General features: G+C 50.3%; 5 protein-coding genes across 5 annotated transcripts; 2 read left to right on the forward strand and 3 right to left on the reverse strand.

The window, feature by feature from the left end:
• Nucleotides 1-331: 331 nt before the first annotated feature.
• On the reverse strand, nt 332-2,721 carry IAR55_003384 (uncharacterized protein; the record flags this gene model as incomplete). Its single annotated transcript, XM_066946491.1, has 11 exons — nt 332-426; nt 484-563; nt 611-884; nt 936-995; nt 1,045-1,285; nt 1,336-1,417; nt 1,473-1,847; nt 1,898-1,989; nt 2,040-2,157; nt 2,208-2,346; nt 2,415-2,721. 11 exons carry the CDS (start codon nt 2,719-2,721, stop codon nt 332-334), a joined length of 1,863 nt encoding a protein of 620 aa, XP_066802883.1.
• A 558-nt stretch (nt 2,722-3,279) lies between these two features.
• Nucleotides 3,280-7,784, forward strand: IAR55_003385 (uncharacterized protein; the record flags this gene model as incomplete). Its single annotated transcript, XM_066946492.1, has 21 exons — nt 3,280-3,285; nt 3,354-3,388; nt 3,478-3,526; nt 3,635-3,736; nt 3,841-3,913; nt 3,975-4,081; nt 4,137-4,487; nt 4,534-4,684; nt 4,741-4,955; nt 5,008-5,379; nt 5,431-5,506; nt 5,561-5,770; nt 5,824-5,975; nt 6,033-6,137; nt 6,192-6,405; nt 6,462-6,691; nt 6,753-6,900; nt 6,955-7,056; nt 7,112-7,240; nt 7,304-7,478; nt 7,544-7,784. 21 exons carry the CDS (start codon nt 3,280-3,282, stop codon nt 7,782-7,784), a joined length of 3,243 nt encoding a protein of 1,080 aa, XP_066802884.1.
• A 643-nt stretch (nt 7,785-8,427) lies between these two features.
• Nucleotides 8,428-9,126, reverse strand: IAR55_003386 (uncharacterized protein; the record flags this gene model as incomplete). Its single annotated transcript, XM_066946493.1, has 1 exon — nt 8,428-9,126. The coding sequence occupies one exon, from the start codon at nt 9,124-9,126 to the stop codon at nt 8,428-8,430; it is 699 nt and encodes a 232-aa protein (XP_066802885.1).
• Nucleotides 9,127-9,628: 502 nt separating this feature from the next.
• On the reverse strand, nt 9,629-11,479 carry IAR55_003387 (uncharacterized protein; the record flags this gene model as incomplete). Its single annotated transcript, XM_066946494.1, has 5 exons — nt 9,629-9,944; nt 10,044-10,221; nt 10,369-10,502; nt 10,712-11,047; nt 11,259-11,479. 5 exons carry the CDS (start codon nt 11,477-11,479, stop codon nt 9,629-9,631), a joined length of 1,185 nt encoding a protein of 394 aa, XP_066802886.1.
• Nucleotides 11,480-12,570: 1,091 nt separating this feature from the next.
• IAR55_003388 (uncharacterized protein) lies at nt 12,571-14,573 on the forward strand (the record flags this gene model as incomplete). The annotated part of the gene is made up of 12 exons (XM_066946495.1): nt 12,571-12,670; nt 12,726-12,883; nt 12,940-13,028; nt 13,100-13,145; nt 13,208-13,293; nt 13,351-13,357; nt 13,415-13,627; nt 13,755-13,887; nt 13,944-14,003; nt 14,059-14,170; nt 14,274-14,482; nt 14,545-14,573. The coding sequence occupies 12 exons, from the start codon at nt 12,571-12,573 to the stop codon at nt 14,571-14,573; spliced, it is 1,242 nt and encodes a 413-aa protein (XP_066802887.1).
• Between the last annotated feature and the right edge of the window lie 272 nt (nt 14,574-14,845).

The raw sequence follows: 14,845 nt of genomic DNA on the forward strand, positions 1-14,845 counted from the left end.
CAGACGGAGGAACGATCGAATGCTAGCGAGGTGAAGGTGATGCAAAGCCGCAGGGACGGTTGAGATATGACGGTGACCACGAGGGGCAAACTTGCCAGATTACACCGAAAAAGACCCTGAGATTACAAAATCTGCATGGCGATCATTAGTGATCTTCATCAGGTTCTCATCTTTCGGTTTCTAATAAAACAATGAACCACGGATCTTAATAGGGTGACAACTTTCAACCCCGTTGTGCTGCTGTGACGACGGTGCCGACCGTGATTCATGCTCTGGTCTCCAAGTAATGATACATTGCATATTGATACAACAAGCCAACGAGACAACGAGTCTAATAGCCACCCCCTTGATACTTTGTCTGCGAAGCCGCCTTTCTTCGTTGCTCCTCCTCGAGCTTGGGACAATCGGAAATACCGTGACCAAGACCTGAAGACGTGGCAATCAGCTGGATGCTTAGGTATTAGTGGTCTCGAGACTACTTACCTCCACAGATAGGACAGCCCTTGAGAGCTCCTCCTTGTGCCGCTCGGGGGTCGTCGATGGATAAAAGAAACTCAGGAATTCTGCTCGACAGTCAGTTTCGGCCTCACAACCGAACGATTATACTCACTTTTGCTTAGCTTCCATTAAAAGGTACTTCAGATCCAGTAACGTTTGCTCCGTGGTGTTCATGTTGACAAACGTTGTCGCCAGACCCGTCTTTCCGGAACGACCGGTACGACCGATCTCGTGAACGTAATCTTCAATCTCCTTCGGCATGGAGTAAACGATTACATGTTGGATCTCGTTGAAGTCGAGACCCTTGGAAGCAACACCAGAAGCGACCATGACGTCCTTCGCGCCACTCTTGAAAGCTCGGATGGCGTATTCACGTTCCTCCTGGGCTACACAAATGGTCAGCAAGTTTGAGACCCGCGCTTTCTTGTTTCACCTACTTTTGCTTCCATGAATGGCAACGGCTTCAACACCTTTGAGCAACAGGTACTCTTGAATATCTGTCTCGTTTGTCAGCATTGTTCTCTCATGAACTCCTGACAGACTTACCGTCTACTTCGTTCTTATTGTCGCTGAAAATGATGACAGGAGGCGGTGTCTTTTGCAAACATTCAAGCAAGTAGACCATTTTGGCTTCTTGTTTGACATATTCGACTTCCTGTATGACATCCATGTTTGCTGCACCAGCTCGACCAACGTTGACAAGGATCGGGTTGATCAATGATTGTTGAGCGAAATCTTGAATTTTACGAGGCATGGTGGCGGAGAACAGAAGTGTTTGCCGTTGATACTGGTTTGGAATCAGCGAAGGTTATCAACGAAAGGATATAATCAGCTCACTTTGAAATGGGACATGATACTCCTGACGTCTTCCTCGAAACCCATATCAATCATTCTATCGGCTTCGTCCATACACAGATATCTGTAATGACATCAGTCAATCGTTGAGAGATACTTGTCTCTGATTGCCCACTCACTTGCAGTTGTTGGCATTCAGCTTACCCTTGTCAAGCATATCGATCAACCTTCCTGGAGTCGCTACCACGATGTGAACACCCTTGTTCAACACATCGCCTTGATCGGCCATATTGATCCCACCGATACACAATAGCGATCGCAGTTCTGGGTATTCTCCGGATTCCTTCATAGCGTTGCACATGGCTATACAGCCTTCGTAGGTCTGACGAGCCAGTTCTCGCGAGGGACAGATGATAAGACCGACCGGCCCTTCTCCACGCACGAAAGGAAGCCTGGCTTCCATTTCGAGAGCCTGCATGATTGCTGGAAGGGTGAAAGCAAGCGTTTTGCCGGAACCAGTGAAGGCGATGCCGATCATGTCCCGCCCAGAGAATCTGATCTCGAAGTCAGCAGGAAGGAAACGGCGAGACAAAGACGGACTTACGCTGTTGGAATCCCTTGGATCTGAATCGGAGACGGCTTCTTGATGCCCTTTGTCTTCAGGTAGTTTAATATAGGTTTTGGAACTTTCATATCCTTTTCAAGGGGTTCAGCGTTGTTGGACAGGTATTTAGGCTGTCACTCACAGCAAAATGCTGAATCGGAGGGGGAGTATTATCTCCTTCGGTGATGATGTGATGTTTGTCTCTAACGGCTTGCAGTTCCTCCTCGGTCATATCACGGATATAATAAGGCGGTCTCCATCTGAGCACTGGCTCAGCCGGGAATCTTTGACACTGGGTCGATATGCTCACGAGGTCTTCAAGCTATCCGTCCACTGCGTTCCCAGTGCCAGTTCTTGCGCACCCGCCAGTTTCTTCTGTGCCCTCTCCATCTCTGCGAGCAAGGCAGCTTCCTTTTCGGCTTCTCTCTCAGCAGCACTCTTCTGCGCATCTATAGTGGAATGAGTGGTTTTCCTTCTCGGTGATTACTACACAGCTGATGCCTCGGCCTGCACATACCTTCCATCGCTTTTCGCTCTTTCACTTCCTGAGCAGCTTGCAACAGTGTCCTTTCTCTTCTGGCTTTCTCCCTAGCCCTCTCCTCATCTTCTGCTTGCTCCTTAAGCTCCTCTTCCATCTCCTTCTCCAATTCTTCCGCAGTTTTGACCTTCTTCGCCTGATGTCTCGTCCCCAGCTGGGAAAGCATCTGAGCTCTCCGTTTTGCCACTGGAACATATGGCTTGTAGTCAGATGGAAGCGAGAAGTCCTCTTCCTCCTTCGCAGTACTTGGGGATCGACCCCGGTGGTCCTTTGTTGATGTGACCATGCTGAGCCTCCTCTCGTAACAAGATCTGATGTATACCTGCTGAGTCAGGAAGAGACAAGGTAAAAGATGGGTTGTCAACGTTGCAATATCGAGAAAGCGCGCCTGCTATTATCATAATCTCCAATCTCTGGATAAAATATGTAAAATGGAATATTCCATCTGGCCCCTCTCACCGTAGAGTTCCGGTTCTACGGTCCTCGCTAATCACGTTGCTTTCACTTCAACCTCATCTCTCTCTTCAGTCAGATCACACAACCTGATACCTCTCCTTACACCACATCTCACAGTCATTTTGCGCTTCTTCTGACCACGGTCCGGACCGAACCTCTACTTGCTCTCACGACTGATCCCCCACTGCTCGCACTCAACGTAGCTCGGATACTTCCATCGCGAGCTCGGAAGGTAAGCTCATTTGAATCGCGCATTTTGCCACTACCAATAATATAGACGTTAGCTGATCAGCCCATCGTCCTCCTCTTTCCTGCACGAATCCAGCAGACGACAACCTGACTTGGTCACGATAGCCACTAGATCTCAAGTAGCCAACTTCTGATCAAGATGGAGGTACGCATGCTTGTGCAGCGCAGGCTGGATCTTGTGCGCGAAGCTGACGCACGAATGTGACTTTTTAGGCTATCTTGGATCTCTCGCAAGATCTGGATGTTGGGTGAGTCCTCCGCTCTTACTTAGAATCAGTCATTCAAGCGTTTTCCTGTCCGATTTCCCGAGCCACAACTAATCTATCCTGTCTTGTAGTCTCATCGATCAGGTGGTTTCAGCATTCTACACTGGGTCCGGCGAGCAGGTGAGTCATGAACCTCGCTCATCGCCGTGCAATGCCTCACGCAGTTGCGAAGGCCACTTCTGGGCATCTTTTCATGTACCGATGGCTGACCATGATAATCTCACTCAGCAACAAACGGCGCAACGCGTTCTCACCCAATTCCAAGAGCACGTTGACTCCTGGCAACGAGTGCCTGCTATTCTGGAAACATCGCAGAACCTGAATACAAAAGTAAGTTGGTATCCCCATTGTTCCCAGTTAACATAGGTGACATGTCTGCAAGCGGCTTGATGACTTTCGCTGATCTTATGTGTGATTCCTTTTTCCACTGACAGTACATCGCCCTGCAAATCCTAGAGAAACTTGTCACAACACGATGGAAAGCCTTACCCAGTGATCAACAAACCGGTACGTTACATGCCCTGAATAGACCGCACTCTTAATAGCGGTGCTCACAAGATATCTCTAGGTATTCGAAACTTTATCGTGCAAGCGACCGTTGAGACATCATCAGATGAGGCGAAAATGAGGCGCGAGAAGGGATATCTGAACAAGTTGAACCTGGTGCTGGTCCAGGTCCGTGTTCCTCCTTTTCTGCGGATGTACTATAGGCTGACCGTGCTCCTTATAGATCCTTAAACAAGCATGGCCCAAAGATTGGCCCCAATTCATACCGGAGATCTGTGCCTCCTCTCGAACCAACCTCTCACTTTGCGAGAACAACATGATCATCCTGCGTCTCCTCTCAGAAGAAGTCTTCGATTTTTCCGCCGAGCAAATGACACAAGCGAAGACCAAAGCTCTCAAACAGACTATGTGCGCGGAGTTTGGGGAGATCTTCAACTTGTGTAACGAGGTCTTGGAGAAGGCCAACAAACCTAGTTTGATCAAGGCAACACTAGAGACGTTGTTGAGGTTCTTAAACTGGATCCCATTGGGATATATATTCGAAACCCAGATCATCGATTTCCTTGTCACACGGGTGAGTCACCTGCCGTTTTGTGGATCTCGGCTGACAAATCTCGCAGTTTCTCGAAGTGCCGGATTTCCGCAACGTCACGTTGAAGTGTTTGTCTGAGATTGGAGCGCTGAACGTCGGTCCCGAGTACAACAGCAAATTCGTCGCATTGTTCCAGGTCGTGATGACGAGTATCAACCGAATGGTTCCTCCCAGCACAGGTGCGTTTGGACTCTTTCGTGTCCCTTCGCCTGCAGATCACTGACAGACGAAGCAGACTTCGCCGTGGCTTATGCCTCTTCCGACGATGAGGATCAACAACTCATAAAAAATCTAGCACTTTTCCTCACCAACTTCCTTCACACCCACCTTCGTCTAATTGAGACTCCCGAGAACACCGAACTACTCATCAACGCTCATTTGTATATCATCAAAATATCTACCGTAGACGATCGAGAGGTCTTCAAGATCTGTTTGGAGTACTGGGCCAAGGCGAGTTGATCCATCGCTGCTTACCAAAAAACGGCGCTGATAGCATGTCTAGCTCGTTGCCGAATTGTACGAGGAGATCCAATCATTGCCGATGAGCGATATCAATCCATTGATGAATCTGAACCTTGGAGGACTGGGCGCTGGGCTGAACGGGTCACATGGCCTGGCGATGAACGGTCTACCCTTGAGGAAGAACGTCTACTCAGATATATTGTCAAATCTGCGATTGGTGATGATCGAGAAGATGGTGAAGCCAGAGGAGGTGCTCATTGTCGAAAACGATGAGGGAGAGATTGTGCGAGAGTTCATGAAGGAGAGTGATACTATCGTGCTATACAAGAGCATGAGGGAGGTTTTGGTTTATTTGACACATCTGGACGTTACGGACACCGAAAACATCATGACCGACAAGCTGTCCAAGCAGGTAAGTTGTCACAGGAAGAGTATATTTGCACGACTGATCTACATGTTGCAGATCGACGGTTCGGAATGGTCCTGGAACAACCTGAACACTTTGTGTTGGGCTATTGGCTCCATCTCTGGCGCGATGAGTAAGTCCTTCCACGCAGTGTCATTACTGTGGCGCACACTGATTTCGTTTCTAGACGAGGAGACCGAGAAGCGTTTCCTGGTCACTGTTATCAAGGATTTGCTTGGCTTGACAGAAATGAAGCGAGGCAAGGACAACAAAGCCGTCTGCGCATCCGATATCATGTACATCGTTGGACAATACCCTCGATTCTTGAAGGCTCATTGGAAATTCCTCAAAACGGTTGTCAACAAGCTTTTCGAGTTCATGCACGAGACGCATGAGGGTTAGTGCTCGCTTTCCACCCTTACACTCAACTGAGACTGACAAACATTACAGGTGTCCAAGATATGGCTTGTGATACATTCATCAAAATCGCGCAGAAGTGTCGAAGACATTTCGTTATGCAGCAGGCGGGAGAGCAAGAGCCTTTCATAGACGAGATCCTGAGAACGTTACACCGAATCACCGTCGATCTGTCACCACAGCAGGTGGGTCCATGCGAGTTGTTACCGTCGCCATTTTGTGATTGATCCCACGCTTCTCAGGTCCACACCTTCTACGAGGCTGTGGGATACATGATAGCGTCACAACCGAACAAGCCAACTCAAGAGCGCTTGATCGAGAAGCTGATGGAGCTGCCTAACAACGCTGTGGGTGCACACTATTCGCTCATGAAACTCTCGCTGACCGTAAGAATTGATTAGTGGGACAACTTAATGCAACAAGCAGCAAACAATGTTGACGTCTTGGGTAACCCAGAGAATGTTAAGATCATATCGAACATCCTGAAGACCAACGTTTCCGCATGTACCTCCATCGGACCGTTCTTCCTTCCCCAGCTTGGACGAATATGGCTTGATATGTTGGGATTGTACAAGACAGTCAGCGGAATCATCAGTGATCAGGTCGCTTCCCAAGGTATGTGTTGCCCTCGCCACAGGTGTGGATTATATGCTGATTTGCCTTCTGGGCAGGTGTCATTGCCACCAAGACCCCTAAGGTCAGATCGCTTCGAACCATCAAGAAAGAGATCCTGAAACTCGTGGAGACTTACGTCAAGAAGGCCGAGGACCTGGATGGAGTCAACGCAAACCTCATCCCTGGTCTTTTCGAAGCAATTTTGGGTGACTACAACCAGAACGTGCCGGCTGCTCGAGACGCGGAAGTGCTTAACGTGATGGCAACCATTGTCTCCAAGCTTGGTGTAAGTATTCTTCAGAGTAAGTGTCGGTTCCAACGTACTGATCGTCGATTTCGGATAACAGGCTATTCTTACATCTCAAATTGCGCCGATTCTGGATGCCGTCTTCGAGCCTACACTAGGCATGATCAACCAGGACTTTGCAGAATACCCCGAGCACCGAGTTGGCTTCTTCAAGCTCCTTCGCGCCATCAACTTGACGTGTTTCCCTGGTGAGCTCGATTGGCACGACAGCAGGAGATGGCAAGACTGACAATGTACAACAGCCCTTCTTGAAATCCCTCCTCAGCAGTTCAAGCTCGTAGTAGACTCCGTTGTATGGGCCTTCAAGCATACTATGCGAGATATTGCCGACACGGGTTTAAACAGTGAGTCAGATTCGATGTAAGTGGTAAATATTATTAACAGCACCTATCATGTCAGTCGCTTTCGAAATCGTGAACAATTTTGCAAATTCCACGCCAGAGATCGCCAATCAGTTCTACCAGCAGTACCTGCTCAACCTGCTGGGCGATGTCTTCTTCGTCCTCACCGATGCCGACCACAAGAGCGGTAAGTTTCCCGTGTGCTGCCTGCACCATGTGTGCGCTTTTACTGATACTGTCCGCCTCAAAGGGTTGAAGATGCAAGGTATCCTACTCTCTCGATTGATCTCGCTCGTCGAGACCAACTCCGTACATGCGCCCCTTTTCGACCCGTCGCAGGTCCCTGATCCCAGCATGACCAATGCTGTATTCCTACGGGGTTATGTCAGTGACCTGCTCACCAACGCATTTCCTCACGTGCAACCGTAAGTAGTAACGTCCAAATCCATTATGGTTGAAGGAGTCAGCTGATAGTGATGCAACTATGCAGAGCTCAAATGGCCACTTTCGTCAACCTTATGTTCGAAAACTCCACCGATCCCGTCAAATTCAAGTTCACGATACGAGACTTCCTCATCTCCCTCAAGGAGTTTTCTGATGATAATGCAGAACTCTTCATCGACGAGAAAGAGGCTGAGCTGGAGAAGAAGGCGGCAGAGGAGAGAGAGGCGGCCATCAGGGTGCCAGGAATGCTGAAACCTGCTCAGCTGGACGACGATGCGGATCTGTAGGCGGTGCGAACCAGGCAATCGAGGAACGATCGCCGCAGCTGGGGGGCTTTTGCCAATGGAGTCAATCACGAGGCGGTGTGATACCCGATCAATATAAATACAGACGCAGTAACCTTACACCAGACCACAAACACGCACGCATCAACGGAGACCGAGTTACTCGCATGAGGAGGCCTGATAGAGGGGGGCGAATTACGAGTTTTTTTGCTTTCATGTTCTTTCTTCATGCCGTCAAAAGGGATCACCACGCATGGTCTTACACTTCTCTTTCTCTGCTTCTCCATTCCCCCTGATCGTTCGCTCCGAATATCAATGTTTTAGTTTTCTACACACACCACCACCAATGTTTTTCTATCAATCAAGAATCGGCCAGTACAGAGATGCAACGAGTATTATATTCACAATGTGTGTGGGAGCGCTGTACTTCTAGTATGCACGTCCCCAGCTCGTCGCAAAGCTCCACAAGCAGATGTCTATCGCGTACTGCCTTGATCGGTGAGCCTCCAGCGGAAATCGTCATTGGTGCGAGAGCCACCTTTGCATTGTTCGGTATCTAAGTTCGACCTCGAGAGTCCGTTGCATCTCGTCCCGGCCTGACCCTTTCAATGTGTGTGTGTTCCATCGATAGAAACGCTGGTGAGCATTACGGATACGTTCCATATCCACCCAAGGTGATACCTCCTCTCACGTCCTTGTTCAATTCACCATGGATTGACCTGATCATATCGCCCACTCTCGAGCTCGCTATTGGATCGATGAACTCTACACTTTCTTGGATCTTGATCTGATCGAGATCCTCCTCCTCCTCGTCCTCCTCGTCCTCGTCCTCTTCTTGCACTTCCTCTTGCTCCTGCCCCACCTTTTCTTCTCCTCCTCCTCCTCCTCCTTTCCCGATTGTACCAGTCCCCTGTGGGTGTGGGTCGGTGAATTTCAACGTCCAAATCAGATCCTGTTCCGTCACCGTCACCCTCACCATCGCGTCGTGTCTGTCCTCCTCCTTATCTTGGTCCAGATCTGGGCCCTTCGGCAGTAGGAAATAGCTCATATGGACCGTGCCTCTCCTCTCCCACTCATCAATAGTGATACTATGCACTCTCGTCGTCCTCCCTTCCTCCTTCGACGACAAAGCAGATAGATACGGTCCAGTCGTCAACAAGTGGTTCTTGAAGGCCGCATTGTCCATCTTTTCACCGAGGAGAGGATGGAGCGAGACCAGGTGAGCGTGACCCCGTGAGTGGACGGCGGTGGGTGATCGGATGGAGAGGATCTCGTCCAGGGTCGAGGGGAGGGCGTGTGAGAGGGCGAGGGAATGCAGTCTCTGGTAGAGTGCTGAGGGGGCCATGGCTCGGTGGGGTGCAGTGGAGGTGTGGAGGGTTTGTACGTGTGCTGTGGGACGGGGGCACGGTGGGCTGCGTAAGTGCGGGGCAGTGGACAGTATCGTCGTGATGGTTTGAAGAGTATGAGCAGTCTGAGATCAGATGGGTTCAAGTCCTTTCGAATGGACCGGCTGGTGCGTATGATGATACATGATACCTGGACACAAAACATAACGTCTGTTATGTTCCTGGCCGCATCGCTTAACCTAATGACCATCGCATCAATCCTGCAGCATGGCGTCAACGACCACTCCCCTGATCGCTAATTGAGCTACCGTAAGTGCCTTCCCCCTGACAGGGCAGTGATGATCCATCCACACCATCAATGAATATCCCGCAGATTGCACTCATGCCTGATTCTTATCCCCTTCCATGCGAATCTATACAGAAATCTACAACCCGTACAGCATCGTGCACTGTAGAACAGAAAAGTACCCAACTCAACAAAGTCCGTGCCTCTAATAATGCTCACATGCCCAAACTCAGACCCATGCCCATGGCGATCAGCCCCAATGCAGCACCTACTACCACTCCCCAAGCGCTGCCAACCACCACACCTCTCTCACCCGCACTGACAGCTGCTCCACTGAGGTTCGATGCGCCTACACCGGCATACAGTTGTATATTTCGGTAATATGTGAATTGATCCGTGGGTGTCGCCCATGTCGCGTCGTCCCCTCCGAAAAAGGTCGAGAAGTAGAGACCGCCTATCGATGACAGGCTGGAAGATGTACGAATGACGAGATTTTGGAAAGAGAGAGCTTGGACACCGTTGTACCACAGTCTAGGAAAGATGAAACCAATGTCAGCGAGATCTCCTCTTTACTCAGCCACACAAAAGGTCGTTGAGGAGACCCCAAGATGGATCGAAACAACCACTAACTGTACGACACCGTTCGCCCGCCCTACTTCGTTCAGGATTACCATCATATAGATCGTCTGCCATTGTCCAGTCGCGAACGAGAATGAGCCTCGTGCAAGCGATGTCCCGTAGTCCGAATTGCAAGTCACGCCGCTCTCGGAACAGAAGTTCCTCTGCGACGTGGGAACGTATGCGTAAACTGGGAAAGGCAGCACAGTTAGCAAGATTGTCCGATACCAACCGAAATTCAGGTAAATACAGCAGGGAAAGATAAGCGGCGAACAACATGCAAGACAAGGCAGGCCTAGGCATATGCGTGAAGTCCCGAAAGGAACATCGAACTCACCCTCGCCGGCACCGCCAGAACGCCACATCAATCTCGTGCTGAAACAGCCCGTACCGTTCGTCTCGTTACCACCCGAACAGCCTCGAGAATCAGGACCGCCTCGAAGGCCAGGAAGTTTGCCACCCATATTCCAGCTGGGGGGATTAAGGGAAAGACGTTAGCATATTTTCGACAACCACCGTTGGGCCCTCTGGTAGCTTTTTTTGGTTATCTGGGTCTGAAAGGAATGACCGGTTCTCCCGTACCACCAGCTTCGTTCCCCGTGTGTACGCTCCGCACGACAGACTGAATCCATCACGCCTACGGCACTCGCGGCAATGTCGAAACAGAAGAACAGACTCACGCAAAACCCGATGGGAACCAAATGTCGTAGCTCAACAACATCCTCTCAAACCCCCCATCGCTCGTCGCGTTTCCTGCCGCACTACGATCCACGCTCCCCGCAGTCGTGCTCAACGGATCAGCATAGAACTGAGTCCCGCCTGTTCTCTTCGAGTAAGATCCTTGCGGGTATTCCACTCTCAATACTGGAGGTTGACCGGCTAAATTCGTCGACGAGGGGAAAGAGGTGGAGTAAGAGGTGGTGGCGCTACCGGAGGATGTCCTTTGATGTGAGGTGGAAGAGGAAGCTCGTCGAACGAGGGTGGAGGATGACGTCGAGGGATCCGGGGAGAAGACACTGTGCAGGGAAATGACGGATGAACGCAGTCAGCTTGGTATTGCTTGGCGAGAAACCGATAGATCGATGCGCAGCAAGTGATTGGCTGGTAGATCGATCGAGCAGAACGGATCCAAACTTGGAATGGGTTGCTAGCAGCTCCTCGATGAGGAGACACAACCAGTTCCACCCGTGTCGCTCGCTCATGTCGCTCGCTCGTCAAACCACTCACATGTCCGAGTTCCCCCAATCCACTCTCTTACTGTTCAGGTCCCAATTCTTGACGATGTAATCGTTCGCATCGGCGCTATTGAGCGTCTGATCGGGCGATGTAAAGTTGAAGGATGCGGCCGTGAGAGCGTTCGCGGATAATATCGAGTCGAGTGTGACCGCTGTTGAGGGCGAAGGGACGAGCGATAAGAGCGCAGCTAGTAACAGAATGGGAGGTGACATTGTCGATGATGGAGAGGGGCTGGGCACGCGTGTGTCGTGGACGTGGTCGTGGTGCGGTCGTGGTAGTCAGCTCTCTTTTCGTCTGTAAGCTATTGCGATTCTGTTCCGCAGCGAAAGAAAGGATTGATCCTCCACGACAATGTCTAAGTGACCGTTGTTGATATATATATATATATATATATATCCACTGCGAAGAGAGTGAGCAATGCTGGGTAGTTTTACAATTGTGAAATGTGAATGTTTACTACAGTCTTGTCGTCAAACGTAAAAGTAGAGAACGGCATCTGTTCAATTAACCGACAGAGGGGAGGGGGATGGGCGCGCGTGTTCAGGGGGGGGGGGGGATCCCGGTGGTTTTTTGTTTTTACGTTTGAAGCGAATATGATCAGTGGTGGTAGACAGCAGTCTACTAGTAATTTGTCTCATTCCCGCATTCTCACAGCCGCTACAGCCAGTTACGTGAGGTTTCTCAGCCTACGGCACATGTCAGCGTGAGACACAGTACCGGTGTACACTCACCACTCGAGGAATGTACACAGCTGATTACGTGGCCATCGAGTGATGCAGCAATGCATACTGGTATATAGACATCGACGCAGACTGAGCACGCCACGTTCCACGGGATCGATCATATACCATACAGTCGCCCAGATCACGAACCCGTTGACAAGCGACCACCAGATGGATGGATGGATGTCTGGTGCCCCGTAACATCGGACCTGATTCCTGGACCATTTGTATGCACAGCTTCATGTCTCTTTCTTCCACCTCGTCACCATGCAGCCCATACTTGTCCAAAGCTTCTTCCCGCACTTGGGGACCATCATACCCTACTACGAGCTGGACAAAAGTGGTCTTGGTCTAAAGTGAGCGAACACAATCGCCGTCGCGCAGGAACAAGTCGACAATAATAATCTCGTGGACACAAAACACCCTGAGCCAACGTGCCTCGTTTCATCATTCGTCATCCTCGTTCAGCAGCTGTCGCTTTGTTCGCATCGATTGCGGCAGCTCTATTCTTCTACACATCAGCTACCTCTTCCATCGCATCAAGCTTCGCTCTGACGTCGAGTCCCAACAGGAACAGTAATATGTCGGGGAAGAAGACCGTTGGATACTTTGTGAGTCCCCCCTCGGATATCTCGAGAAAGGCGTTGATCGCGAGGTCATTGTATCGGATCAGGTCAACTGGTGAGTTGCGCGCTCCCTCGTAGGATTGTTTCACGAACGAGTGACTGACACGCAGTACGCTTGGTACGCCGGTCGTTCAGGGGCATATACGACCGAAAATTCCCGCCTCAAAAGATCCCTCATCAACACCTCACACATGTCAACTACGCATTTGGCAACGTCAACAAAGACACGGGTGAAGTGGTCCTCAGCGACTCTTGGGCAGATGTCGAGGTGTGTACTGCCATCACCCAGCGGAACGCACCCGAATCTCACTGAGCCACGGTTAGATCCACTACGATGGTGATTCTTGGGATGAACCCGGAACCAACCTTTATGGATGTTTGAAAGCAATCTACTTGATGAAAAAGCAGAACCGGTACGTTTCCAACTTCATCATTGTGCACTTGACGTTGGTGCAAGCTGGGCTGACGATCCGATTCGACTTAGCAATCTCAAGGTCTTGCTCTCTATCGGCGGCTGGAGTTATTCCCCTGTAAGAAAGAGCCTTGGACGTTGTCAAGCATATCCGTATCGGACTGACCATTTGTCCTGCAGAACTTTGCCAATATCGCTCACTCACACTGGCGCTCGAGTTTTGTCAGGTCGGCTGTGAACCTCGTGGAAGATGTTGGTCTTGATGGGTAAGTCCGGCCCACGATAGAGCAATGAAAAATGACCTAAAGCCGCGCGTTCCATAGACTCGACGTGGGTCCACTGCTTCTCGACAGCGTTCATTCGTGATCATAATCTGACCCCACATAGATCGACTACGAATTTCCCAAGACTTCACACGATGCGGACGGATATGTCAAGCTCCTCCACGAACTCCGAGCAGGTCTTGAGCATCTCGCTCAAAGCAAGCGTCAGAGACCGGGGCAGTACCAGTTGACCGTCGCTGCGCCATGCGGCTGGGACAACATGCAGGTTCTGAAAGTGAGGGAGATGGATCAAGTCCTAGACTTTTGGAATTTGATGGTGAGCTGGACATGCACTTAACAGTCTCTGTCATGAGAAGGGACTGACCTCGACCTTCCAATACAGGCATACGATGTATGTCGACTTCGACATTACCCAAAGAAGACACTGATCTCACGATGCGTAGTTTGCCGGGTCGTGGGATCCCGTTGCGGGACATCAGGCTAATCTCTACTCCGATAATCCCAACGCCAGTTCCGTTGACAAGGCTGTCAGATATTTTCTGAATCAAGGAGTGCATCCCAATAAGCTTGTCATGGGTGAGTCATCTCACCTTGGCAACACGTAGCGCCACATTGACTCCGATATCGATCAGGTATGCCGGTCTACGGTCGTGCATTCGCCAACACGGACGGTATCGGTAATCCGTACAAAGGTATGTACAGTCTGCATGATCCCATCACAGGTTCTGACGTGGCCATATCGAGCAGGTGTCGATGGAGGATCTTGGGAAGCAGGGATGTGGGATTACAAAGCTCTCCCTCAACATGGTGCTCAGGAGATCAACGACCACCGTCTGGGTGCCTCATACAGCTACGATCCGTGCGTTCCTGTTCTGTTGCACGAGACTTCCATGACCGCCATGATCTCCATGACCTAAGGAACGGTCGGGGTCATAGCTGAGATTGATCTGACGATGGTACAGTCACAAACGCCTTTTGATCAGCTACGACACTCAACCCATTGCCATCCAGAAAGCCCAATACATCAACCAGCTGGGTCTGGGCGGTGCGATGTTCTGGGAGCTCGACGCAGACAAGGCTGAAGACACTGGAGGGGCATTGGTGAGGACTGTCCGTGGGCAATTTGACAGTTTGGAATGGAGGGAGAACGAGTTGAACTATCCCGGAAGCAGTGAGTAGTGACACCTTGTTGATCTGGAGAGTAGGGCTGACTGACGAATGGGTTCCTTGTAGAGTATGACAACTTGAGAAAGGGGATGTGAATTGTATACCATTCGCTGTGAAATGGAACGAACGAGGGGATTTGTGATAATATAACCAGCACCGAGTCTATACCTATATGAGATGTATGCGAGTTCACATCACATCACTGTCGACTCAGCCTGATTGATAAATCGAACCATGCCCCGAGAATCAGCCCAACTGTGTATAATGAGGTTTTTGCCACCCGATGAACATTAGAAGAAAGTCGCGTCAACGGTTTTGTTCGACAATCCTCAACGTCGGCTCTGCTACAAATTCCAGTTCTGTATGT

Source organism: Kwoniella newhampshirensis, chromosome 6, assembly GCF_039105145.1.
Source record: "Kwoniella newhampshirensis strain CBS 13917 chromosome 6, whole genome shotgun sequence".
Taxonomy (NCBI): domain Eukaryota; kingdom Fungi; phylum Basidiomycota; class Tremellomycetes; order Tremellales; family Cryptococcaceae; genus Kwoniella; species Kwoniella newhampshirensis.